This window comes from Emys orbicularis, chromosome 10, assembly GCF_028017835.1.
Source record: "Emys orbicularis isolate rEmyOrb1 chromosome 10, rEmyOrb1.hap1, whole genome shotgun sequence".
Lineage (NCBI taxonomy): Eukaryota > Metazoa > Chordata > Testudines > Emydidae > Emys > Emys orbicularis.
In genome coordinates this window covers 33,151,877-33,177,966 of record NC_088692.1, presented here as the reverse complement: position 1 = coordinate 33,177,966, position 26,090 = coordinate 33,151,877, and the positions used below count along the sequence as shown (strand labels likewise).

The 26,090-nt window shown below is 59.2% G+C and overlaps 1 protein-coding gene across 1 annotated transcript; it reads left to right on the top strand.

Annotated features, from left to right (window-relative positions):
* The first annotated feature begins 3,551 nt into the window (after window positions 1–3,551).
* On the top strand, window positions 3,552–25,236 carry ARHGDIG (Rho GDP dissociation inhibitor gamma). The gene is made up of 6 exons (XM_065412396.1): window positions 3,552–3,624; window positions 14,177–14,356; window positions 23,745–23,828; window positions 24,132–24,208; window positions 24,724–24,787; window positions 25,037–25,236. Exons 1-6 carry the CDS (start codon window positions 3,552–3,554, stop codon window positions 25,234–25,236), a joined length of 678 nt encoding a protein of 225 aa, XP_065268468.1.
* The last annotated feature ends 854 nt before the right edge of the window (window positions 25,237–26,090 follow it).

Here is a 26,090-nt window from a genome sequence, read left to right as displayed (position 1 = left end):
GACCCAGTGGAGTTGTGAGGGTCAATTAGCATTTGTGAAGCATTCAGACTATGGTTACAGCAGCAGAGATCCAGGATTCCTGGGTTCCAGTCCCATCTCTGGGAGGACAGTGACACCTAGTGATTAGAGCAGGACTCTGGGTGCTAGCTGTTTGTTAATGACTCTGTGAAGCTGGACCTGTGTAACTGCAAAGGGACTTGATGCTGAACTGCCCCTTTAGGCATCACTGACAGTCTCAAAACTGCTACTCAGCTGTTGGTCTCGCTCAGTCTTTCCTTTTGCAGCTGCTCCACTTTGTATGAATTAAATATTAATCGGGGGAGAGAGACTGACTCTATAGCCTCTGGATTTGGCACTGCTGCGACCGCTGCTGGAAACCTGTGTCCTGTTCTGGTGTCTACAGTTCAAGAAGGATGTTGATAAATTGGAGAGGGTTCAGAGAAGAGCCTGAGAATGATTAAAGGATTAGAAAGCCTGCCTTATAGTTAAGGCTACGTTTTAGTCACGGGTATTTTCAGTAAAAGTCATGGACAGGTCACGAGCAGTAAACAAAAATTCACAGCCAGTGACCTGTCCATGACTTGTACTATATAACCCCTAACTAAAACTTAGGCTGGTGTGGCCGCAGGTGCTCGGGGGGGGGGCAGTCTTGGGGTGCCACGAGTGCTATGGGGGGGTTGCCTGGGACCCCTGCTGGTGCTGGGGGGGGGGAGTGGGCAGTGGCCCAGGACCCCTGCTGGTGCTGGGAGGGAGGCTGGGTGGCGGCACTTGACCTGGGACCCCCAGTGGTGCTGGGAGGGAGGCCGGGCAGGGGCGCATGGCCCAGGACCCCTGCTGGTGCTGGGTCAGGGAAGGGTTGGCGGGGCTGGCAGGCTCCCTACCAGCCTCTGCACAGCTCCCCAGAAGCAGCTGGTATGTCCCTGCAGCTCCTAGGGGGAGGGAAGGCCGGGGGGGCTCAGTGCACTGCCCCCACCGCAAGCTCCGGCTCTGCAGCTCCCATTGGCCGGGAACCAATGGGAGTTGCGGGGGCAGTGCCTCCGCCTAGGAGCTGCAGGCACATGCCGTCCGCTTCTGGGGAGCCCCCTCCCCACTCCTGAGGTAAGCACCACCTTGCACCCCAACCCCCAGCCCTGAGCCCCCTCACACACCCAAACTGCCCCAGTGGCTGCTGCAACTGGCCCAGGGGCGGCCTGATCTGCTCGGGCAGCCCCAGAGCCAGTGCACTGGCCGCTGCAGAAGTCACAGAGGTCACGGAAAGTCACAGAATCCCTGACTTCCATAATCTCTGTGACAGACACAGAGCCTTACTTACAGTGATAGAGTGAGCTCCTTTAGTCTCTTTAGCTTAACAAAGAGAAGGTGAAGGCAGAGGCGGATTTACAATGTAACACACAGTGCCCTGGCATGGGGCCCCCCAACTACAGGGAGGGGGGGCTGGGCAGCCCAGCACCGTCCAGCACCCCCTGCGGGAGGGACCGCTGCAGGGGCAGAAGCTGTGGGGGAGAGCAGGGAGGGAGCCATTTAAGAGCTGTGTTGGAGGCGCAGCGTGCAGTGCGTTCTCCCAGCTGGTGAGCCGGGCTCCTGCTGCTGGCTGGTGCTGGCGGCCAGGTGAGGAGCCGGCTGGGGGCGAGCTGTAGGGGCGGCGGGCGGGCACACTCCCCTGGTGGGGCGTCTGCTCACGCCTGTCTTGCTGCCCTGCTCCTTTGGATGCCGGGCAGCGCAGGTGCAGTCCCTGGTGTGCACTACTGCTGGCGGCCCCTGGAAAAAGGCCAGGGGAAGGGAGCAGCAGGCCAGGGGGTCTCAGCTGTCACGTGCCGCTGCTACCACAGCTCCCTTTGGCAGCGAACAGGAGCAGCGGCCGGGCAGGGACGTGTCCACCAGCCAGCCAGGTAAGGTAACCCAGCAGCCATGACTGGGACTGCCCGAGCCCACCCGCGCACTACTCCCTATACACACACACACCCCAGCCCCCTGCCCTGAGCCGCTCAGGGCAGGGGGCTAGGGTGTGGGGACCACCACAGTCCCCTGCCCTCACTCCTGAACCCCCCATCGCCACCCCCACCCTGAGCACAAAACGGGAACTCCTGCAGCCCCCATCCCCACCTGCACCCCTCGCACCAAACAGGAGCTGCCCCAGGTAAGCACTCCACACCCCAACCCTCAGCCCCAGCCCTGAGCTCCCTCCCGCATCCTAACTCCTGGCCAGACCCTGCACCTCAACCTGCTCCTGCACCCTAACTCCCTCTGAGACCCTGCACCCCAACCCTGAGCCTCCTCCCACATCCTAACTCCTGGCCAGACCCAGCACTCCAATTTTTTTTTACATTTTTTTTATAAAGCGCTCTTATCCAAAGCGCTTTACAATAGTTAGCTAACGGTACAAACAATATTTGGAAAGATCATTAAGTGGTCCGTCGAGACCCCCAGTGATTTTCAAGTGGTCTGTGAAAAAAAAGTTAAACTACAAAAACAATCAAGGTACCTCACTTTATTTTCATTTACCTGCTATTACTTATAGGAGGAGGATGAAGAAAAAAAAGAATGAAAAACGGGGGCGGGGGAGATAAGAGAGAATGTTTTTTCTTGGCTGGGTCCCAAGGGGACCCCCCAAAAATGAAGCTGAGCACAGGGCCCCACTAACTCTAAATCCGCCACTGGTGAAGGGGTGACTTGGTTACAGTCTAAGTACCTACATAGGGAACAAATATTTAATAGTGTGTTCTTCAGTCTAGCAGGCAAGGGTAGAATAGGATCCCATGGCTGGAAGTTGAAGCTAGATACATTCTCACTGGAGAGAAGACATACATTTTTAACATTGATGGTCATTAACCACTGGAGAATCTACCACCACCACTGACAATTTTTAAATCACTATTGGATGCTTTTCTAAGAGTCCTGCTCTAGGAAGGATTCCAGGGCAGGTCTCTGGCTTGTCAGACAGGGGTCAGACCAGATGATCACAATGGTCCCCTCTCGCCTTAGACTCTCCAGCTAACCAATAGGCTGGTGGTCAGGGCGCTCACTGGGAAGTGGGTGCCAGTCCCTGCGCCAAGCCAGGCAGAGCTGAGAACTGAACCCGTCTCCCCCCGTCCACCAGGCGATTGGCGACACAGCCGGGGCGCGGGCAGCCGGACCTAGTGGCCAGAGCCCGAGCCCGCAGTCCCAAGTCAGGAAAGCAGCTGGAGCCCTCCCGGCTGGCTGCCTGCACCTGCCCCGGGCTGCAGCTGGGCACAGCCCCCGCCATCCCCGGGGAGGGGCCGCCAGGCCGCAGGGGAGCGGGTGTGCGCGGCGAGCTGGCGATGAGCTCATCGCGGTCTGGCGACTGCTGAGAGCTGGGCTGGGGCTGGGGCTGGCGCAGCGCAGGGGGCCGCACGTCTCCGGCCGGCGCGGCACGGCACGGCACGGCACGGCGCGGCTCGCACTCCGGCTGCGCGCCGCTCGCCCACCGGCCGCTCCCCCCCGCAGCAGGCTCGGGCTGGCGGCCTGGGGCTCGCATGGCCCCGTGACCCCTCCCTCGGCGGCGACCCCCTTCGGCTGGCTCGGGCGGCACCATGCTGGGCTCGGACGCGTGCGAGTTCGGCGGGCAGCTGCTGGAGCTGCTGCGGCTGGCGGTGTGCGCCCGAGGTGAGCGGGCCGGGCGGGGCGGCTCCTCCGTGGGGGCAGCGGGGTGGGACCGGCACCCCAGCGGGCGAGGGTGTGGGGCTGCGGGCCCGGGGCGGCAGGGTGGGGTGCGCAGAGGCGCCGGGGGGGGGTGTGTGTGAAGGGGCCGCCGGGTTTGTGTGCACGGGAGGAGGGGAGTGCAGGTGTGTGTAGGGACAGTGGGTGTGCACAGGCGGAGGGGGAGTGGGTGTATGGCGGGGCCAGGCCGGCGGAGGGGAGTGCATGGCTCTGTGTGTGTGTGTGTGTGCAGGGGCAGAGGGTGTGCACAGGCAGAGGGGAGTGTGGGTGTGTGCACGTGTTCGGTTGTATGCAGGGGCTGGGGTGTGCGTGCATGGGCGGAGGGGAGTGCATGGCTGTGTGTGTGCAGGGGGCGTGCACGGGCAGGGGGGAGTGTGGGTGTGTGTAGTGGCCAGGGTCCGGTGTGTGTGTGCGTGCATGGGCGGAGGGGGGGTGCAGGTGTGTGTGTGTGTGTGCAGGGGATGTGCACAGGCAGAGAGGGGAGTGGGTGTATGCAGGGGCCAGGAGCTGGGGTGTGGCTGGCTGTGTGCAGGGACTGGGGGTGCAGGAGCCGGGGCTCGGGGGTGCACACACCATGTGAGTAACTACGTATCCAGTCGGCTGCTCCCAAAGCTGTCCCTGGCCAGTGCCCCTCCCTGAGGTGTGAGGGGTTCTCCATGCCCAGCAGCCCCCAGCAGAGCCCCTCCTTCCCCCCCCCCCCCCAATGCTAACTCCCTGCAGTCTGGGCACAAGGGCTGGGGGCTGTGTGGGCTCAGCTGCAGCCAGGCTGCCTTTGCTCTACCCAAGGCCTGGCCGGGGCACTGGGGGTTCGCTGCCCTCTTGCTCTTACAATGGTATAATTTGTCCGGATTTTCCGTTGTCTTTTCAGGGTATCGAGTGTGGGCACAGAGGGGCAGGCCCGGCAGGGCTGGAGCAAGCACTGGGCGAGCCTTTGTTGTGCTGGGAGGAGCAGATGGGAGGTGGCAGGGAGAGGAAGGGGCGAGACAGTCGGTGCCCACGGTGAGCACCAGGACCTTCCCCATGTGTGAGCTGGTGGGGGATTTGATGCTAAGGAGGGGTCCTCATGGGTTGAGCCCTTGAGGCAGGGGGCCGACGGGTCACTGCCAGCTGGCATGCCAGCCTGTGCCAGGCAGAGCCGCTATGGCCTTAGGCTGGGGCGTGGGCCCATTTGCTGTCCCTGGTGTGGCTCCAGCCTCCTGCAGAACAAAAGTCCCCCGCGTCCTGCTGGGAGGAAAGCTCTGCAGGCCCAGACGAGTGCTGCTCAGCGCTGATGGTGGAGGGCTGGCAGGGTCCCCTGAGGGCGTGTGGGCTCCGCCACTGTCAATTCAGAGAGACAAGCCAGGCTCCGCAGAGCTGGGCGTGACTGGCTGCAGCCGGCAAGGCTATTGCAAACCCTCTGGAGTAAGGCTGGCTCGCTGACCCCCAGCACCTGCTCCGGCTTGAACCACTGGGAGCAGAGAGCCGGGACCCCAGTCCCAGCCGCTCTCTCAGCACAGCCTCGGCTTATTCCCCTGCTCCAGGGCTCTGGTAGGGAGCAGCTTCCCTGGCTCCTGCCCCAGAGGCCTGTGATGACACCTCCCTCCCATGAGAAGCCTGGCTCAGGGTGGGGAGCAGGGCCCTATGTGGAAGGTGGGGGGGCACCAGGCACAGAGCTGTCTCTGAGCAGAACTATCCCAGCTTCCCTCAGTCTGTCCCTGGGACCGGCCCCTACAGTCCTCTCAGTGGAGCCAGATGATGTCTGCCTTGGGAGCACTCCACAGGTCCCACTGTGACCATCCCCCCAGACCCCCTCTCTGGGATTAACATCCCCCCATATCTATAACCCCTCCTCCCCTTCTCTGGGTTCCAACCAGGCCACCCGCATCCTGGGCCCATCCCCCACCCCTCAGGGATTTGGGACATCGCAACCATTTCCATGGCAACAGGCTGTGATGTCACAAGCCCAGTGTTATGACTTCACTGAGGAGGTTGGGGAGTGGTGGGCGAAGCTCGGGGAGGAGGGAGGGAGAAACTGGTCTGAGCAAGGAACTGGAGGGACTCGCTGTGGGGCACCAGGGGCTCAGAGGATTCCCCCCCACCCCAATCTCCCAGCCATGGGCTGTTCCCCTCTGGGAGAGCCCCCTGGCAGGGAGCCGGTAGAGGGCAGAGGAGGCAGCTGCTGGCGAACTCTCTCTCCATGCCTCAGGTGAGGCTGTGCTGTGCTGCTGTCTGCCTGGGGTCTCTGAGCCTGGCGCGTGCCCTGTACTGGAGTCTGGGTGCTGACTGCTTTATAAGGGGGGCAGGACCCGCTCCAGGGCACTGGGGGCTGCATCCTGCACCCTGATGCTGAGCAGCACCCCCAGCATGGGGCGCTGTTTGCTGTGGCCCCACTAGTCCAGTGAGTTTGTCTGAGGGTGTGGGGGCCTGCTGGCCTGGAGGGGAGCAGGGGCTTTCCCGTGAGCTTGTACCTTACTGCTGTCACAAACCAGGCCCTGCTTCTGCTGGAGCGCTCTCAGGTGCAGACGGGACTTGGGGCGGGGGTGCATGTGCGGAGCCCTCGCTTTCCCTCCCAACTGCCTGTCGGGTGTTCGTTCGGTGGAGGAGCTTACCTAGGCTGCGGGAAGGAGCTCCAGCGTTGGTGCTTTGTAGGGGGGGAGGGGCTCATCCTAGCTCCCAGCATTGCCCAAGGCAAACAGGACAGCCCCGGCTCTGATGTCCACAGAGACCTAACGCGTGCTTCATGAAAGAGGCGTGAGCGTGAGCCACAGCGGGCAGTCGTTAGGGCCAGGGCTTTGGAGCTGTGCTCCGGCTCCGTTCCAGCTCCAGGCAAAAACCTGCTGCTCCGTGCTCCAGCTCCGGGCTCTGCTCCAAAGCCCTGGTTAGGGCACTGGCTCTGTGATGATGCCCATCGCTTGCTCTCCCTTGCCTCAGCCAGGGCTGCTTACTGACAGAGCCCTTTGCCAGACAGCCCACCGCACACTGTGCCCCACCTAGGGGCCAGTCCCCTGCCTCACTCCTTGTGTGTCATTTGCACCTGGGCAGAGTGGATGTGAAATGCCAGCTGGTCAGGCTCAACATTGGCTCTGCCCAGTTGTGCAGTGGGCCGTGCTAGGTGCCCGGTGGGGGCAGAGCCAAGGGCCTGCTGGCTGCAGAGGGCTCTGGCTGTGGGCCCTAGAGAGGTTCCCATGAGATGTTACTGCTCCTGCCAGGTGATGCCTAATTACACTGTTCCAATGAGCTGAGCCCCTAGCGCATCCAGCTTGCCAGGTCCCCACGGAGTCAGTCTCCCCCAGGGGCCAAGCCCAGCTCCATATGCTACTCTCAGCCTGAGTGTGCACCATCCAGGAGCGGCCAGGCCCATCTGCAAAGTGTGGAGCTGCCCTTGTTCCCTGGGAGCCCCAACCCTGAGCACTGTCAGCTCATTAACAACAGCCACCTCTGGAGCAGAGCCTGCTCCTGGCCCCTTTGCTCTGGGGAGCCAGCTGGGGTTCTCTCAGGGACCCCACGGCTCCCTTTTCTGCCAGGGCCCAAGGGGCTGGGAAGGGACCTAGCCCAAAGTCCTTGGACTCTCCCTGCAAGCCCCAAGGCTGGGCTGAGTCTCTGGTTCAGGGCGGGGGAGGTGAAGGGGTGCCCTTCCCTGCTGCTGGTCAGAGGCTGCTCATAGAAGGGGGCCGGAGCCTGCCAGGTGAACGAACGGAGGACGCAGCAGCCCTTTCCAGGCCCTAGCTGTAGGCTGAGGGAAGAGGCTGGTGAAATGGGTGTTAGTGGAAAGCCAGTGCCCCCCACCCAGTGCCCATCACCTGGAGCTCTGCCCAGAATGCTGCTCGCCCACACATCCGTGGCAAGTCTGCCAGGCCTTGGGAAAGCTCTAGAGTGTTTGCACCCACAGGCAGCTGGGCTCATGTGCCAACATTTCCCAGTGTGCCAGTGGGTGTGAGTGCTCTTTGGGGCGGGGACAAGTGTGATAGACTGGGTCACAGTGTGAGGGAACCAGGTGTTAGTATCAAACCTGGGGCTGGTTGGCTCCAGCTGCCAGGATCACGTCATTTACTTGCTGCCTGGCCTGCTCTAAACCCTGTTCTCCTGGCTCATGGACCTGCACGCTGGGGAGTTCTCCTGGGGCTTGATTCTCCATTGCCTTCACCTTGCATGCGGGAGCAGTGGCCAGCGTTTCCATGGAGGTGCTCCGGATTTACACCGGGCTGAGTGAGAGGAGCATCCACCCTGGGGAGGGGGCTGCATGCGACATGTGCAGCCAGGAACCCCGGGGTTTCTATTGTGAGCTTTCTGCAGCATCCCCCCTCCCAGCATAGCAGCTGCTTCTCCTGGGGGTTGCTCTCGCCTCCTGTGCAATGGCCAATCCGCAGGTTCCTCAGAGCAGAGGAGCTCATCTGTGCCTTCTGCTCACCAGTGCTGCTAGCCATGGGGAGGGGTCGGGACCAGGCCTGAGAGCCTCGCCCAAGCCCCCAACCCTTCCCACATCCATGGAGGAGCGGGAGCAGACAGCAGCTTTCCTTCTCGCGCTCCTGGCAGGAGGAGAGGCCATGGGATCTGCAAGTAACTGAGCCCCGGTTTGAGTGGCAAAGTGTGCACAGCGAGCGGCGCCCCGTGTGCTCTCCCTTCCAGTGGTGGGCCCCAGAGCGCCCAGGCCAGGCCCACTGATGGGGGCTGGTGCAGTGAATCGAATGATCCGTTGGCTGTTTCCGCAGCCGGAGCACGCCACTTGCTGCCTGGCCCTCGTTCTGTGCCTGTGGCATCGCAGACACGCCTGGTGTTGGGGCTCAGGCTGGCGATGGCTGAGAGCCTTGCCCTGCCCGTGGTTGCTTGGAAGCTGCATCTCTGCAGCCCAGAAGCCACCAGCATCAGCAGCACAAGGGGGCCACTTGTCATCCTGCTCCTTGCCCAGACAGCTCCTCCCGCCCTGTGACCTCCGAGCACTTCCCCAAGAGGTTAAAGGGGAAACAGAGTCTAGGGGCAGCTGGTGTGACACCACCATGCCCACAGAGTGGCATCTACTCGCGGCATGGCAGGTTAGTGACTGCCCGGGTGGAGAACAGAACTCCTGGCTCCCTGCTCTAACCAATAGACACCCTGCCCCAGAAAGGCCCCGGGCCATGCACTGCAGGCCTGCAGCATGGGCTCTTGTGGCTAGCAGCAGCCCCTGGGAAGGGCTCCGTCCAGCCCCCGTGGAGGCAAGCAGAGGCCTTTGCTTCCCACTTGTGCCATGTTGAGAGGGGTTAGAGGGCAAAGCAGCTGTGCGTGGTAAATTCCCTCACATGACACGGCCCCCCAGAGCCCCGCACGGCCTACCTGAGCGAGGATTCCAGCCCACAGCACAGGCATGATCTGGAGTAATTCTCCTGCAACTGGGGAGCACATGCCCCGCCCCGGTGCCCAGATGCTCCCCTCCTCACCCCCAGGGAGCGCTCCACAGAGCTCCCTACAGGTACAGTTACCAAGCAACCACCCACCTGGCTGCAATAGCAGCCTGCAGGTGCTGCACTATTAACTCTTTGGCTGCCTGACTGCATTTTACCAGAGCGGGAGGGAGGGGCCTCCCCCACTGAGACAGAAGGTCACAGCAGCTAGGGGGGCACTGGGGGTGTGTGTGCTGGGGCTTGCAGGGCACTGGGTGGTGAGCAGCTCTGGTGTTTGGGCTCAGACCTCAATCCAGAGATTTTGTCTCAATCCCACATTCTGAGTCCTAGCAGCACCCCAGCCTCCTGGCAGAGCCCTTAGACCAGAGGCTGCAGAAATGGGCCTCACCCAGCCAGGTCAGCAGCTTTCCTATGTAACTGAGGAAGTGGGGGTGGGGCGGGCAGACTGTAGCCCAGCGGTGCATGCAGGCGGGTCTGAGGTGGCAGGGGAGGGAGGAGCCGCCTGTGAGATGGTCTCATTTGGAAACCAGGCTCACCCTTTGTCATAAGGAACTAAATCGGCAGCGCTCGGGCACCCCCCAGCAGGGGTCATCCCACACTCCCAACATGCTATAGCCCCAGCTCCACCAACCGCCAGCTCAGGAGCACTCAGTGTAGTTGTAGCCTGTCGGTCCCAGGATACTAGATGGGCAAGGGGGGTGAGGAGACCCAGAGCTCTGTAGAAGCCTGACAGCTTCCCTCTCACCAGCAGAAGTTGGTCCAATAAAAGATATTCCCTCACCCACCTCGTCTCTCCACAAGTAGGCAGGCTCAGGTTTGTCCTGGGCACAGCGCTGCCTCTAGCTCTGCCTCCGACACTTCCCTAAGTAAATGCAGCTCGTCCAAGCTGCTGGCCTAAGGCTAAAGCCATCCGAGTTCCCAGGTCCCCCCAGGTGCTGGTAATCCTCCCATTCTCCCAGGCCTGCTAGTGCAATGGGCTCCTACTCCTGGCTGGAATAAGTAGAAGGGATTTTGCTTTCTGCTGTGTGTTACTCCCAGACCAGGCAGGCTCCCTGTCACTGATGTCTGTGTCTCTGCAGGAGCCCCTCTTTGTCCTCAGGAGCAGGGTAAAGGGGAGAGCAGCATTCACTCTTCATCTGTCCAAGTCCTTCCTCACCGGGCTGGTGTCCCAGGCGAGGCTGCAGGCAGTGGCTGACTGGGTATGACTAGTGAGCTAGCGCAGTCACCAATCCAGTAGGATTTTGAACTGTCAGGGTCTAGCAGGGCATGTGACCGGCACCATGACATATACAGGAGTGAAGCCTCTGGAGGAAAATGCTGAGCCAATTTCACTTTCCCTTCCAAGCAGCTGTACAACGGAGGCATCTCCCATGCATCTGTCCTGGGTTTTTCTCCTTTAACAATGTACGTGCTCCCAGCTCTTGGCATGGAGTGGCTGTTGGGTGGCGCTAGGAACCTGCATCACTTATGGGAAATTTGGGGAAAAAAACAAACACAAACCAGATTCTAATTAGTAGAATTAATTCAGGTTTTAAATACTTTCTGTGTCTGCCAAAAGCTGTTAGTTGATGCAGATTGAAGACTCAGATTTTCGATTGCACATCAGTCGGGAAATACAGCATTCAGGTTCTCCTGGCAACCTTAAGTGTTTGTATGTGTGAAGGAGAACTACTGAAGGGTGGGAGGGTCAGTTGAGCAGCTCACAGCTTGTTGATGAAACCTCTTGAGTCTGTAAAATCAGACAGATACACAGGGCTAGGGCTGTCGTGTCGCAGCTGGCAGAGCTTAAATGAAAGCCGACCTGCAAAGGCAATGTGACAAATGCGGTGCTTTGTGCTTGGTAAGCGTGGGTGGGCTGGGTGGGAACTGTGATGGCTTGAACGGTTCACTTCCCTGCTTCCAAGCAGATGGATTGTTAATGAAGGGATTGGCCAGTACGTTGTCACTGCTCAGCCTTCCTAGCGTTTCTGCTGGAATGGTGCGATGTCGGTGCTGTACAGGCAAAGGCCAGGCCTGGCTGCCCGGCCCTCGCTGCACAATTGCACTGGGTGTTTGAGCTGGGAGGGGGACCCCACCCACACTTCATCCTGGGATTCTTCTACAAATCACTGGCAAGGAAGCGTGCAGCAAACAGGGCACGTTGAGGAGAGCACTGGCCCCGCAAACTGACTCTTGAGTGGAACGGGAACATCAGGTGACCTCATGGGGCCAGTCAAAGCTGACCAGTGCAGCTGGAGTTGTGAAGGCGGGACACTTGCAGCGAATCACTCCCCTGTGCTGTGCAGTCTGGGGACTATTTGCAGAACTTGCTGAGTACCTGGAAAGAGGGGATCAATTCAAGGACGTGCTAAACTCCTCTTGGATGATTCAGGAACACAGGAGACTAGATCTGTTTGTACAGCACCTTGCACAGTGGGCGCCTGGTTCGTGGCTGGGGCACTTAGCTGCTACCGTAATGCACCTAATAGTTAATGTGCGGCACCTTGCACAGTGGGATCCTGGATGCTACTGTAATACTTGTAATAGATAATGCACAGCGCTTAGCAAGGTGGGCTCCTAGTCCATGGCTGGACACCGTGGTAATACAAATAATAGATCAGGGCAGACTGTCAAACCTGGCGCTTGGGTGCTGCTTGCCGCAAACTGGCCTCACTGGTGTTCCTGGCTCTGGGTCACGCAGCGTCAGGCTGGAGCCAGTTCCCCAGCTACCTTCCCGCTGCGTTACCATTCCGAAGAGGAGATTGAATGTTTGCTATTTAAACAGGATGGCAAATGTGTAGGGTGGGCACCTGGAGCTGCTGGTGTCTCAAACAAGGCTGCTCCAGAGTGCCTGGGCTGGGTGCCTGTCCTGCTGAGAAGTACCCCTGGGCCCCCCCATGCAGGGCACTGCGCCCCTGAGATGCTATCTAGCCTGTGAATGCTCCCTGCTGGGTTGGGGGAGTGACTCCTCCCCACTTCTGAGCCTTAGCTAGGCTTCACAGCAGCATGGATGGCTAGGTCCCCTTGGAGTGCCACGCCTGATCCTGATGGGTCTGTCCAGCAGCCTCAATCCTGCCTGGCTCTGGGGCGTCACTGGAGGTGCGGCGGTCTCGCAGCGCGATAGCCTGAGGCACCGACTCTGCACAAGGCTGGGAATTTCTAGGCAGTCCTGTGCGGCTCCTCAGGTTCTGGGTGCTCAGATCCCCTTCAGCTGCAGTCTCTCAGGGCTCTTCCCGTCCCAGCAGCACTCATGCTAGGGCTCTGCGGTCCCTGTCAGCCCCCTCACACTGCAGTGACCCTGTGCTGCCACCTGAGGCCACAGAGCAGCCTGGGTGTCACTGGAGGCATCGCTTACCCTGCAGACCCCCTTGCTGGTGGTACTGAGTTGGCGAGAGCCTGGCGTGACATGGAGCCTGGAGGCGGCAGGGCCAGCAGCTGGAGAGAGACTTCACCTGGAGGCTGACAAACCAGCAGCAGGGCTGAGCTGTGGGGAGTGTGGCCCCTTCCCATCACTTCCGGGGAGAGCAGCCAAGTGGGCACTCAGGGCCCTGTCTCCCATGCACACCTGGCCCTTGGATGTGGGACTGGGGTGAGGAAATGCCTTCACCCCCATCTGCAGTGACTAGATCCTAGCTCATGGCCCAGCCCAGGCCCCTCCCAAGGGGGACTGCAGCATGCTCTTGGGGCATCACTAGGAAGTGCACTTGGTCCTTCCCAGGGGCTCGTCAGTGACTGGCCTGGATCTCTTCTATTTGGCACTGGTGAGGCCACACCTGGAGTATTGTGTCCAGTTTTGGTTCCCCCTCCCCCCCACTACAGAAGGGATGTGGATAAATTGGAGAGAGTCCAGTGGAGGGCAACAAAAATGATCAGGGGGCTGGGGCACATGACTTACGAGGAGAGGCTGAGGGAACGGGGGTTATTTAATCTGCAGAAGAGAAGAGTGAGGGGGGATTTGATAGCAGCCTTCAACTACCTGAATGGGGGTTCCAAAGAGGATGGAGCTCGGCTGTTCTCAGTGGTGGCAGATGACAAAACAAGGAGTAATGGTCTCAAGTTGCAGTGGGGGAGGTCTAGGTTGGATATTAGGAAACACTATTTCACTAGGAGGGTGGTGAAGCACTGGAATGGGTTACTTAGGGAGGTGGTGGAATCTCCATCCTTAGAGGTTTTTAAGGTCAGGCTTGACAAAGCCCTGGCTGGGATGATTTAGTTGGGGATTGGTCCTGCTTTGAGCAGGGGGTTGGACTAGATGACCTCCTGAGGTCTCTTCCAACCGTAATCTTCTCTGATTCTATGCCTGTGTGGTTCTTCCTGTGGGACCATCTCTGCTCTGTTCTGGCAGCTGAGGCTGGTGGCTGCATTTTATCCCTTGGTCTGAGGGATGTGCTTTGGGGCATGTGGGACTGTTGGGGGGGAGGAGAGGCTGGCCTCCTGCTAGGTGGCCGTGCAGGGCAGTGTGGGGGGCCGGGCCCCGCTCGGTGGCCATGGGTGTGTGTGTGTGGCTGCGCCCCGCTCGGCGGCCCTGCTCAGGGGAGTTGCTGTGATTAGGCAGGGTGCTGATGGGCTGATCAGCTGCTGGTACAGCCAAAAGCAAACAAATGAACTCGAGACTGATCTCTGGCTGCTTGGAGTCTGGCTGCCCTGCCCGGCACTTCCATTAACTGGGGGTGAGGCCAGCGCTTGCTGGGGAAGGTGGAGAATGGCTCTGCAGCTGCAATACACAGACCTGCCAGTGGCTGCAATGCATGGGGGGTGGTTGGGGCTGAGGCAGGGGGTGCAGAGTGGAGCTCTGAGGACTAGGCTTTCCCCTCCACCCAGGCTGCTCTTGGGGTGATGGCTTTGTTCCTGTGGGTGTGAGTAGAGAATTGCCATGGGGAGGGGAAAACCTGGCCCCTTGCTTCCTCGAGACTCCTGTCCCATCCCCCGCCACACCCTATTCTCCCTGGCACCACCCCACCCCATCCCTGTTCTCCCTGGCACCGCTACCTCTCCCCAACAGGCTGCAGGTGCCCTGGGAAGGGTACCTTTCCCACCCCCAGCTCACACCAGCGTGTCTAGCCCCAGGGATTGGCACCTAGTTGGTGGGTGAGTGGCCATGGGGCTCTCCCATAGGAGGCTGTGGGTCCCTCCTTGCTCTGACTGGCTTCTCCTCCCCTCAGATATCATGGTGGACAAGGATGGTGTGATGCCCCCCCTGGAGGAGGAGATGGATGATGTGGACTTGGCGTACAGGGCCCCAGAGAAGAAGACCCTCCAGGAGATCCAGCAGCTGGATGAGGGCGATGAGAGCTTGAACAAATACAAGCGGGTGCTGCTCGGGCCCATCCCAGTGGGTGTCGGTAAGGCCCCGGCCCAGTCTGCGGGAGCATGGGAGGGGCATTCTCGGTGTGGGAGGGGGTCTCTGTTTAATCCTCACCCGGGGGCAGTACCAGTGGAGGAGGAGCCATGTGGAAAGTTCCTTACCTGGCTCCTTTCAGCTCCAAACTTGGAAGAGCAACTGAGTCCCGTGGGGTGGGGTTGTGCCACGGGGGAAGCGGAACGTCTCCTCTTGGTCTGGTGTCTGTCCCCGGTGGGGAGCTGCCATGTAGGGCTGTGAGCTGTGCCCATGTGGGCATGGGGGGCAGGTACATCACTGCACCTCCCTCTGTTGGGAATGGTGCCGCCTCAGCCTGTTCCTCCCCTCAGGGCCAGTCTGTGCCCCCAGACTTACGAAGGGGACACTGGTAGCTTTCCACCCACCTCTGAATTGTAACAGCTGTCTAGGGTCGGGTCTGTACTGCAGTCTCCTTGGTTACGTTATCGCCATGGTAGTTTCCATAGTAACAGTTATGGAGCGACCTTGTACCTTTCATTCGTAGGTGACAAAGATGGAAACACCTTCCTGCTGGGAGTACCTAAAGCAGGGTGGGCAAACTATGGCCCGCAGGCCGGATCTGGCCCACCAGCAGTTTTAATACGCCCCTCAAGCTCCCGCTGGGGAGTGGGGTCTGGAGCTTGCCCTACTTCAGCTGGGGAGCAGGATCGGGGGCCGCTTCATGCGGCGCCCGGAAGCAATGGCACGGCCCCCCTCCAGCTCCTACGTGTAGGGGCAGCCAGGAGGCTACGCTCTGCACGCTGCCCCCGCCCCAAGCGCAGCCCCCACTTCTCCCATTGGCTGGGAACTGCAGTCAATGGGAGCTGCAGGGGCAGTACCTGCGGATGGGGCAGTGTGCAGAGCCGCCTGGCCGCTCCTCCGCATAGGAGCCAGAGAAGGGACATGCCTCTGCTTCTGGGAGCCGCTTGAGGTAAGCGCTGCCCAGATCCTACACCCCTGAGCATCCCCTTGCCCCAGCCCTGATCCCCCTCCTGCCCTCCGAACCCCACAGTCCCAGCCTGGAGCACCCTCCTACACCCCAAACTCCTCATCCCCAGCCCCACCCCAGAGCCCGGATCCCCAGCCGGAGCCCTCACCCCCAGCCCCAAGCCTCCTCCCACACCCTGAACTCCTCATTTCTGGCCCCACCCCAGAGCCTGCACCCCCAACCAGAGCCCTCACCCCCTCCCACACCCCAACCCCAATTTTGTGAGTATTCGTGGCCCACCATACAATTTCTATCCCAGATGTGGCCCTCAGGCCAAAGAGTTTGCCCACCCCGGCCCTAAGGCGTAGACCCACACACTGCCCCGAGTGGGGACTGCAGTGCGGTGCTGCATTGTCACCACTATACGGAGGCTTGGCTGTCCTGCCCCCTTCCCAGGCTACTGGCTATTCCCCACCCCCTGCTTCCTGTGCCTTATCTTGGCAGTTGACATCAGCTCCTCTCCTTTGGCATGAGGGTAAGTGGTGAGCTTGATTCGCTGAGTTAGCCAGCCGGGAGTCCAGTGCGTCTGAACGCTGCTGAGGCTGTAGCATTTCTCCGTTTGCATGGGGCGGCTTCTCACCCGTGAGCGACGGGCCTGGGTCTGCGCCACTGCATGGCCTGAGTGGTGACACATCCAGGCGTCCCCTGTAGTTGTAGGCAATGACGCAGACCGAGAAGAGCGTGAATAAACGCCCTGGTGGTGGGCAGCGAGCAGCTGTGCACCACTGACCTCCTCAGTAACCCCACAGGGAGTTCACTGCATGCTGCTCCACACCGGTAGAGCATGGACGCTAATGGCGGAGAAGCACCGTTAGCTCCCAACTATTAGATTGTTCCCTACAGCATTTTCTCCAGGGCTTCGTCCAGTCTAGTCTTAACTGCCCCAGGCCCTGGGAATGCCACCTGATCTCTTGGGAGAACCCTTTGTTCTGAGATGAGCGTTGCGTGTGTCTGGGCCCACCCAGGGGGGAGGCATCTGTTTCCAAGCAGAATGCCTGGCCTGTTTAGACTCTCCTATGCGCACACACACCAATCCCCAATTTCCCTGCAAACCCTGGTCACCTCACACCTAATAAAGGGCTCCATTTGGGTACACTTTGATGGGAAATTCTCCAGGCATTGACTTGAACGTGGGAAACACTTGTGATGGTACGGAGCTGGCGCAGGGTGATGCTCCTACGCTGTATGACGCTCCAACAGGAGCAGCTATAATGCAAGCTGAAGCAGAGCTAAAATATTGCACAGACGCGGCTGTAACTCAGTTAAGCTCTCCCCTGTTCCGGCCCAGCAGCCGCTCCAGGGCAGTAGTGGTTGGAAAGCAGAGCAGGGTGGGACAGCGTGTTTCTCTGTTGTGTCTTAGCTTCCACTGAGGGTTGAATTGACTTCCTAGCTGAGCGGCCTGGAGGTGGGCTGGGCCTTGGAGAACATTTTGCAGAGCTGCTGCCTCAGCCTGTGACTGAGTGGTTCTCTGGGGGGGGATCAGCAACTTGTAGTGTTTGGCAGAACCCAGAGTGCCTTGTGCGATGTGCGTGTTCCAGATCTCCTCCCTTCACACCAGTGTCACACTGGCCCCCAGCGCGCACAGGGTACATGTTTGCAGGCTCTTCCCATTTTCCACTTAGCTGCTGCTTAGCCAAGTGAAGAATTTGATTCTTTGGTCTTCTAAGCCAATCAGTCTGGCTCGCTCCGCAGTATGTTTCTCTTCAAAGAAAAGTTAATTTGCTAAATTCTCCATTTTGTTTTATTAAAGGAACAACTGGATGTGTGGCCATTCTTTTGTCTATAAAGGCCACGCTTGGACTCCTTAACTATCAAATGCTTGTACCTTAAAACAGGAGATTCTTGATATTTCTGTCTGAAGATCTCCTTGGAAGACTCAGAGGTGGGAAGTGGGAGATGAGCTGGTGGTGCTGACAAATGAATGAAGAGCACCCAATAAATATCAGAGGAGATAGCGTTACAGAGGGTGTCACCCAAAAGCAATTGTCACTAAAGTTTTGACTTGTCTGATGGAAATCTCATTTGCTCTCAGTTCTGATCCATTTCCTGTGATGCTGCTGGCAGACTGGGCTTCTAGGGGAAAATGGGTATTTTTACCATATGTTAGGATGTGTTACACGCCTAGTGTAGACTAGGGAAGTTGTAGTTACCTCCACCAGCTAACGTGTGTTATGTCCTGGGGAAACCTAGGGTTCAGCTTGCCCAGTCTACACTAGGACTGTAATACAAGTGTAGTGCACCTTTTGTGTAGTGAAGGCGAGGCTGTGGTCTTCAGGAAAAACAGGGTAGACAAGGCCTGAATTTCTAATGTAAAAAGCAATGAGGAGAGAGCCCTTCCCAGCCAGGCCTTCTCTATTTGTCAGAGAAGCAGGAAAGGGCAGGTGCCCAGTTTCTCCGAATTCACCCAAGTTAGGCCATTCCCATGGGAAGCCTTCCCCAGCTGCTCTAGCTGGCCAGCACTCGCTGGGGGAGAGCAGCAGCAATCCAAAACACTCCAGCCATTGCAATGAGGCAGTTCCTGTGGGAACCAGCCTCCGTGTCCTGACGCTTGCCCCGAGTGCTCCACTAGCAGAGCTGTGGCTGGAGTCCAGCTCTTCTCCTGGGCCCATTCACCTGGCCTTGGCCCCCTCTGCATTTATAGCAGCAACAAAGACCAGATCTGAGTGTGGCTGGGAGCTCTGGCTGGGCGTTGTCGGCAAAGGCACCTTGGCGAGAGAAGCTGCAGCCCCGTGGTCACACGTGCCCAGTCTGTCTTGGAGCCAGCGCCCAGGCCTGGAGCTGCTGAATTACAGCATTAGGGGAGGGCAGAGTGGCTGGCCAGTGCTGCTAGGTGGGACTCCAGGCTGAATCATCAGTGCAGGGAGGGCCAGTGATAAACAGCAGTTCACAGATGTGCTTTAAATAGCACAAAGGAGGTGAGGGCCAAAGCAGCTGGGAGCCTGGTTAGCTCCAGCTCCTCTTGGCTGGGTTAGGGGGAGATGGGAGACGTGAACCCCCTGGTGCAATGTCAACACTGGGAAATAGGGGCCGACAGGGCAGCACTCCCAGCTCACGGTGGCTGCATTTGCCCTCTGGCTCTGGAGGCAACAGTGGGCACCTGAGCGTCTCCCTCTGCCATGTACTGGGTTCATTGGAATGTGCGGGATCCAGCCAGGGCTCATCCCCTGAAGATCAGGGCTCCTCCTGCCTGCCCCACAGGGCAACCCACAGCCCCTGGGCTTAGTGTTGTACCTGGGGGGGGGGGGGAGAGGGGTGCTCCCGGGCCCCCACTAGGCCAGGAAGGGGATGGTTGCAATTCTACGGACTCATCTGCTTGGGGAGGGATCTGGCACTGCTGCTGTTGTGTGGGTCTTCTCACTGCCTCCAGGGCCGGTGGCGGGGATAGGAAGGGGCCGGGGCCTGAGGTACACAGGCGTTACACAGTTCCCTTGTTACAAAAGTCAGCTGGTAAGAATGAGAATTAAGAGGCGGGGCCGGCCATACCTTGGCACAATTTGTTCTGTGTCTGTACAGCACCTTGCACAGGGTGCCTTGATCCTGACTGCAGCCCCTCAGCACTGCCGCATCCCCAACCCCAGCTGAATAATAATATTGGCCACGGCAGAGCCAATCACTGTATAGGTGGTGAGGGATGCCCACTAGAATGCCCCTGCCAGCTGCTGCATCTCCCCTTGTTTAGGACGTCTCCTGTCACCTGCGTGGGTGCCTCAACCCTGTGTGGGCACCCGCCCTCTTCTGACGTCAGCCCCACTGACTCGGACTCTGATCCTTGGTATCAGCCCCGGCCTGGAACCTGACTGAGAACTCCTCAGCTGCTCCCAGCTTCAGGTTTGCCCCTGCTCTGACCGTTGGACCTGACTGCCTTTGTCAGGATCTTGACACCCGTATCTGTGCCCTGGGCATGATGCCACCTGGCTCTGCCTGCAGCTAGACAGCTGGAGACGGCATGCAAATGAGGCAGTGCCCTAATCAGCATATCTGATGGTGAGGCACTTCCTCATTTGCATAATATTCCTTTTCCCATTCCCCCCTGTGCTCTGCCTCCAGTGCCCCGCTCTCTGGCTGGATTCCCCACATGGTCTCTGTGATGGGTTAACCCCCCACTCCCTCTGTGGTGCCACCTGATGTACTGGGGTACCACTGAGCCTACCTATTCCACCAGCCTGGGCTCCCTTACACTGTCCTCTGAGCCAGGCCCTCAAGCCTCCAGCACACACACAGGTAGGGCCACAGCCAGCTGCAGAGAAACACAGACACTGAAATCAGCTCTGCCTGGGAAGACTCAGCTAGGGAATTGCCCAGCACTCAAGTCCACACCCCCTCTGGAGTGTAAATACAAAATTATATCGTCTTGCGCTGCACAGAGAACTGTACAGCATAAGCTCATGAAATTTGCCTCCTCCCTCAACGTGGAGGAAGATATGCACAGTCGTCCGTCCCCCCCGGCTATGAATTCCACAAACTGGTTTTAGAGAAAACAAAAACAAGTTTATTAACTACAAAAGGTAGATTTTAAGTGATTATAAGGATTAGCAAATGGATCAAAGCGGATTACCCAGCAAATAAAACAAAAACTGCAGTGTGAGCTTAATACACTAAAGGAACTGGTTACAAGTAGTAATTTCTCACCCTAAATGTTGTTTTAGGCATTTCTTTCAGGGGCCAGACACCTTTTCCAGGCTGGGCTCAGCTCTTATCTCCCCCTCCTCCCCGGGTTCTTTTAGATGTTTCCAGCAGTCATCCTGGGCGGGGATTCAGTGAAGAATGAGCCCTGATTAAGTCACTCCCTGACTTTATATACGTTTTACATAGGGCAGGAACGCTGGTTCCCCCCACCCACCCAGTGGAAAAATACTGGTATTCTATCATCCAGTACCAAGTGATGTGATCACATGACCTTGCGGTGCCAAAGCAGCCATGAGTCAGAGGCATTTGTAGCATCCCAGGAAAGCTTCTCAGGAAGGTGGGAGATTAGCATCTTCAAAGACCTATTGTTCTTCCTAATGGCCCATCCAGACTGATTGCCTACTGTCTGGTGGGCGTTCCCCAGGTGTAAACACACTTGTAATTGATACATAGTCAATATTCCTAACTTCAGATACAGAAATGATACATGGATACAAATAGGATAATCATATTCAGTAAATCATAACCTTTCCAGTGATATCCTCACATGACCCATCTTGCATAAAATACATCTTAGATATGCTATAATCATAACAATATTTCTATGAAGAATATGGGACGTAGCGTCACAGTCTCCCTGACCTTAGAGACACTGCCTAGACCAGTGGTCTTCAACCTTTTTATGCCCAAGATCACTTTTTGAATCTAAGGGCAACCCAGGATCTACCCCGCCCCTTCCCCAAAGCCCGGCCCCACTCACTCGATTTCCCCCCACCCTCACTCACTTTCACCGGGCAGGGGGTTGGGGAGGGGTGCAGGCTCTGGGCTGGGGCCGAGGGGTTCACAGTGTGGGAGGGGGCTCTGGGCTGAGCCTGGGGGAGGGGGTTGTGGTTCAGGAGTGAGGGGTGCAAGCTCTAGGAGGGAGTTCGGGTGCAGGAGAGAGCTCTGGTTTGGGGCAGAGTGTTGAGGTGCAGTAGGGGATGCAGGGTGTGGGCTCTGGGAGGGAGTTTGGGTGCAGGAGGGGGCTCTGGGTTGGGGCAGAGTGTAAGGGTGCAGGAGGGTGCAGTACAGGGTGCTGGTTCTGGGAGGGCGGTCAGGGCTGTGGCTTTGGGTGCAGGAAGGGGTTCGGGGTGCAAAAGGGTATGGAGTGCTGGCTCTGAGAGGGGGCTCAGGGCAGGGGGTTGGGTTGCGGCCTCCCGCTGGGCAGCACTTACCTTTGGTGGCTCCTGGTTGGCAGCAGGCGCAGCAAGGCTAAGACAGGCTCCCTATCTACCCCAGCCCCACACCGCTCCTGGAAGGGGCCAACGTGCCCTTGCAGCCCGACGGGACGGGGGGGGGGGCACATGGCTCCACAGGCTGCTCCTCTCTGCAAGCACCGCCCCCGCAGCTCTCCCGGCCAATTAGGGTGACCAGATAATAAGAAAAATATATCGGGACATATGGGGGGGGGGGGGGGGGCGCCACCGAAGCAAAAAAAAAGCTGGAGCGCCGCCAAATACATCCGTCGGGACGCGGGACAAACTGCTGAATATCGGGACAGTCCCGATTTTATTGGGACTTCTGGTCACCCTATGGCCAATGCAGCGCGCAGAGGGAGACCCCGGGGGCCGCGGGGCTGCACTGGCCGCTCCGGGAGTGGCGTGGGGCTGGGGTAGGCAGGGAGCCTGCCTTAGCGGCAGCCACGCTGCACCGCAGGAGATCACAATCGACCAGTTGGTGACCACTGGCGTAGACCACGACTGCCAGCCTGGCTTGCATAGCACCGCTGTATCCATCGCGCTGCCCAGTGCTCCACACACCTCCATGGCTGGCGGAGGGTTTGGGCCAAAACTCTAGGCAGCATCTCTATGATTAACTGTAGAGTAGTCCTCCAGGGGCTCTGGCTGAGGCAGGGGCTGTGCAGCCTGTCTCAGCCCTGGGAGAGGGAGCTGGTGCCCCCGCTGTGGGGCGTGCCCTGAGCTGGCCACGTATCCCATGGCTGAGTGTGACGGGGGCTGGGGCAGTGACTTGCCCACCTGCCTGGCCAAGTCGGGCTGGGACTGGCGGGGCACTGGGCGCTGCCAGCACAGCACAGCACCAGAAGGGAGTTTGGTCCATTTTGACGGAGCGCCCCAGGCTGCCAGGCTCAGCATGTCCTGGGAAGGAGGCTGTCTGGGCCGTCAGCAGGAGCTGCTGATGCAGCGCAGGTGTGTATCCAAATGTGCAGCATGTTGCCGGGGGGCGGGCTAGGGCCTGGGCCACAAGCACGCCATGGCTGGGCACGAGGGCCTACAACAGGCCACCATGGGAAAGGGGAGGCTCCCCAAGGAGAGGCTGTGCCCAGTTAATCTCTGTCCTACCCTCCCTTACTATAGGCCTGGCTGAATTCTCCCAGCCCACATTACCATCCTCCTCTCGATTCCATGGCGACGCTCACTGTGCCCTCTCCATGCTGTGCCAGCCCCGGGCTTGCCTTGTGCTCTGTGGGGAGCGGCGCCATGGTAGCCTGACATGTTCTGCCTTGGTTGGTCAGAGAGCCCCCTGGCTGGGTAGGGAGCCCCCACCTTCAGCAGGCTCTGCAGTGCCAGGGCTTCTGTAAGCCTGTTTACAAGATAGGCCTGCGGCTGCATTTCCCCTCCTGGCAGGGTTGGTGCCAGGCCCCGTGGCCTGACAGGCAGGAGAGGTGTGATGGGGGCTCCGTCTCCCCTCCACCTTCCAGCGTGAAAAATGGTTTCAGATTATAAGTAATGGAGGGGGTGGGGCGACAAATTCTGTGAATGAGATGGGGGCTGCAACTGGGAAAGTTTGACAACCGCTGATCTAGAGCCAGCTTGCCCAGCAGCCAGCTAGGCGCTTGTGGCTCGCCTGTGGCTTGTGGCTCGCCCGTGGAGCCTCCCTATGAATCCATGAGACAGCACAGGCCTATCCGCTAGCTAGGCCTGGCTGCGCCGCTGAACAATCCCTTCTGCCTAGCGGCCACCTCCGCACAGCCCTCTAGCTGCAACCCCAGAGAGCTGGGCAGCCGGCATTTCCTCTGCCCCCCAGTCACATGGGCTGGGCCACCCCTGAAGCAGCCGAGAGTGCACTAACCCTTCCTGTCTGAGGACCACCCCTGCCTGGCACTGGGTGGAGCAGACAGCAGCTGCCCTTCTGGTCATGGGCATGCAGGTCCCGGCCTGGCTGATCAGACACAAGGAGCACTACAGGAGGGTACCTGTGGGCTTTGTAGCCTGGGCAGGTGCTGGCTGCGCCCTGCCATCCCAGCTTAGTTTGAGCTTTCTGAGCAGAAGCTTCTGGCAGGGCAGCCCTTGTCCTGGGACGGGGAGGTGGCCTCTAGTTCTCGGGGTTGTTGGCAGTCATGCCCTCCCCGGGGGCCAAGCTGGGCAGAGGCATAGGGGACTCTATTGTAAGGTCCCTGGAATAGATGTGTTGGATTCATGTTGTTTGTGACATTCACAATGATTGATACAGACGGGTTTGTTGTATTGGTTTATTCTAGTGATATGAATAATGTCAGAGCCCTGGGAGCTGCCCCGTTAGGAATAGGGTGGCGGCATGGTGAGCTACTGCTGGGCTAGGGTGGGCACAGCGGGCAGCAGCTGCAAAGGGAGCCTGGCCTGGAGCCGAGCAGCAGGACGGCTCTGCAAGAAGCTGCTAAAGCAAAAGGTTTGGATGGCAGAATAAGCCGTGTTCTCTTGGAAAAGCCGGGGGGGGGGGAGGGGGAGAGGATCGGGTAACAACCGTGACCAGCTACCGACTCTGCCCCTCCTGCCATCTCTAGATCCCAGCGTGGCTAACGTCACCTTGACGAGACTGACTCTGCTGTGTGACCAGGCTCCAGGGCCCATAACCATGGACTTAACAGGTGAGCAGGGCCAGCCCAGCACGCCCCCTGGCAGGGGCAAGGATGTGGGGGGAGCAGCTAAATAAGCCGGTAGCCACTCGCAGGCTAACCCCCCCGCTCCCGTGGGAGATTCTGCCCTCAGGGGAGGTGTGGGGGGAGGGGGGAGACAGGCCCCATTCGCCCTCAGTCCATCCCTGCTCCTAGGTGTTGGAATCCCAAGGGGACGCTGTCCATGCCCAAGTGTCTGGGGAGGGGCGGGCTCTGGGCCCTGGCGGAAGGGGGGCAGGGACAGGCAGGCTGACAGCTCTCCTCTCGCTGGTGCAGGGGATCTGGAGGCGCTGAAGAGCCAGTCGTTTGTGCTGAAGGAAGGGGTGGATTACAGAGTGAAGATCTCGTTCAAGGTGAGCTGATCCTGCAGCAGGCAGCATGGACCCTGGCTGGGCCTGATGCATTCGCTTGCTGCATGCGGGTCAATGAGCACCGTCTCCTCTGGCAGAACAACTGGTCATGACTGACACTGCCTGGCACTTGGCTGGTGGCACTCTCTGGAATGTGCCCTGCTGCCTGTGCTCCATAGTGACACAGGTCAGTGCAGCCTGTGATGGTGGATGCCCGGTGCAGTGACGCTGCTGGGTGCGTGCTCTTCCCACTGCGCTGCGGACTGCGTGCCGCTCTCCTGCATGAGAGCCAGGCTGAGCTAGAGGCTTGCACGCTGGGATGGGAAATGGGGGGCAGGCAGCGAACGAGCAGGACCTGAGGGCAGATAGAGCCCCTGTGTATCAGATGCCTCCCTGGTGAATGCTCAGGGAGGGTCACCGCCATCTGTCCTGCAGCTCTCCCAAGGCTGCTCTCCATGGGGTCTCCAGAGGGAGGTCTCCTCCGGCAGGCCCCTGACCCTGACCCTTCTGCCCTGCAGGTGAACAAGGAGATTGTCTGTGGCCTGAAGTATTTGCATCACACCTACAGGAAAGGCTTGAAAGGTGAGTCTGCACCTTGGCCTGGCTGGTCTCCAGGTCTTGCATGGGGCTCCGCGGGGGGCTGGTCATGTGGAGCTCGGCAGTGTGATATGGGGTGGGGGTACTCCTGGTGCTGGTCAAGCGTTCTAGCCCCACCCTTGGCCCCGAGTCACCACAGGCTCCCCCCCACACACACTGTTGCCAACTGGTGTCTGCTCCTGAGCATTCACCCCTGTTCGTGCTGACGGCTCCCCCTTCTCTCTCTGTGCCCAGTGGATAAAGACGTCTACATGATGGGCAGCTATGGACCCCGCGCCGAGGAGTACGAGTTCCTGACCCCCCCGGACGAGGCCCCCAAGGGCATGCTGGTGCGGGGCACCTACCACATCAAATCCTTCTTCACTGATGACGACAGAACGGACCATCTCTCCTGGGAGTGGCACCTCTGTATAAAGAAGGACTGGAAGGATTGAAGCCCTCCCCTCCTCCCCACCCTCCCCCATCCAGACTAACTTTAACATGAATTAGGGGCAAACGAGCCTTACTGCAAACACAAGGGCTCTGGCGCCGCTTCCCGGGTCTAGCCAAGTCAGGCAGCCGAACAGGGCACCATGCCCCCCCGCTCTAGTGCTTCTCTCCCCTCTGCCATCTGCAGCCACGTCCCCCCCATAGTACATTACCCCAAGCAGGCTGCTGAGCCCTAGTCTGAGCCAGTCCCTCCCCTGCCCACTCCCTGCTCTGTGCCTGTCTTTACTTTGCCAAGGACTAGGGAGTGCAGGACTCCCCCTCCCTAGACTCTGCTGCTGCCCAGCGGGCCCCTCTCGGTGTTGAGCCCAGCTCCCCTCAGCATGGCACAGGGCTCACTGTGCCCCCAGCTGCGGGTATTAGGGCCTCCTGCCACTTTCACAAGGTTCTTCCAAACAGCCGCTCCCAAAGATCACCACCACGCCCCTGCCGTTGCTCGTGTCTCAGCGTTAGCGTTGCACTGCTGGCAGGGTGCCTTGCATCAGCCTTGCGATGCCCTGGGGGAGCTCCCTGAGCCTGTCCTATGCTGAGAAGCAGCCGGAGGGTTTACTGGCTTAGCCCAGCCCCCCCATTGATGGCTGTGTATGTGAAGTCCCTGTCTGTCTGCCTCTCGAGAGATCCCGGCTGGAACTGCTGTGCCACCCTCAGCGTGGAGCTCTGTGCTGCCCGTTCTGGCCATGCCAGCTTGCCTCACTCCACTCATTGCAAGCCCTCCCCTTGCCACACAACCTGCCCCAGCCTCTAACAAAGCCCAGGGCCCTTTGCATTTGATTCAAATGAAGGTGGCTCACCCTTTGGGGAT

Excerpts from the sequence above, each read along its gene's own strand:
- ARHGDIG (XM_065412396.1), top strand. The coding sequence starts at position 3,552 with ATGCTGGGCTCGGACGCGTGCGAGTTCGGCGGGCAGCTGCTGGAGCTG. Across the intron at positions 14,357-23,744 it reads GCCCATCCCAGTGGGTGTCG|ATCCCAGCGTGGCTAACGTC; the intron begins GTAAGGCCCCGG and ends TGCCATCTCTAG. Across the intron at positions 23,829-24,131 it reads CATAACCATGGACTTAACAG|GGGATCTGGAGGCGCTGAAG; the intron begins GTGAGCAGGGCC and ends TCGCTGGTGCAG.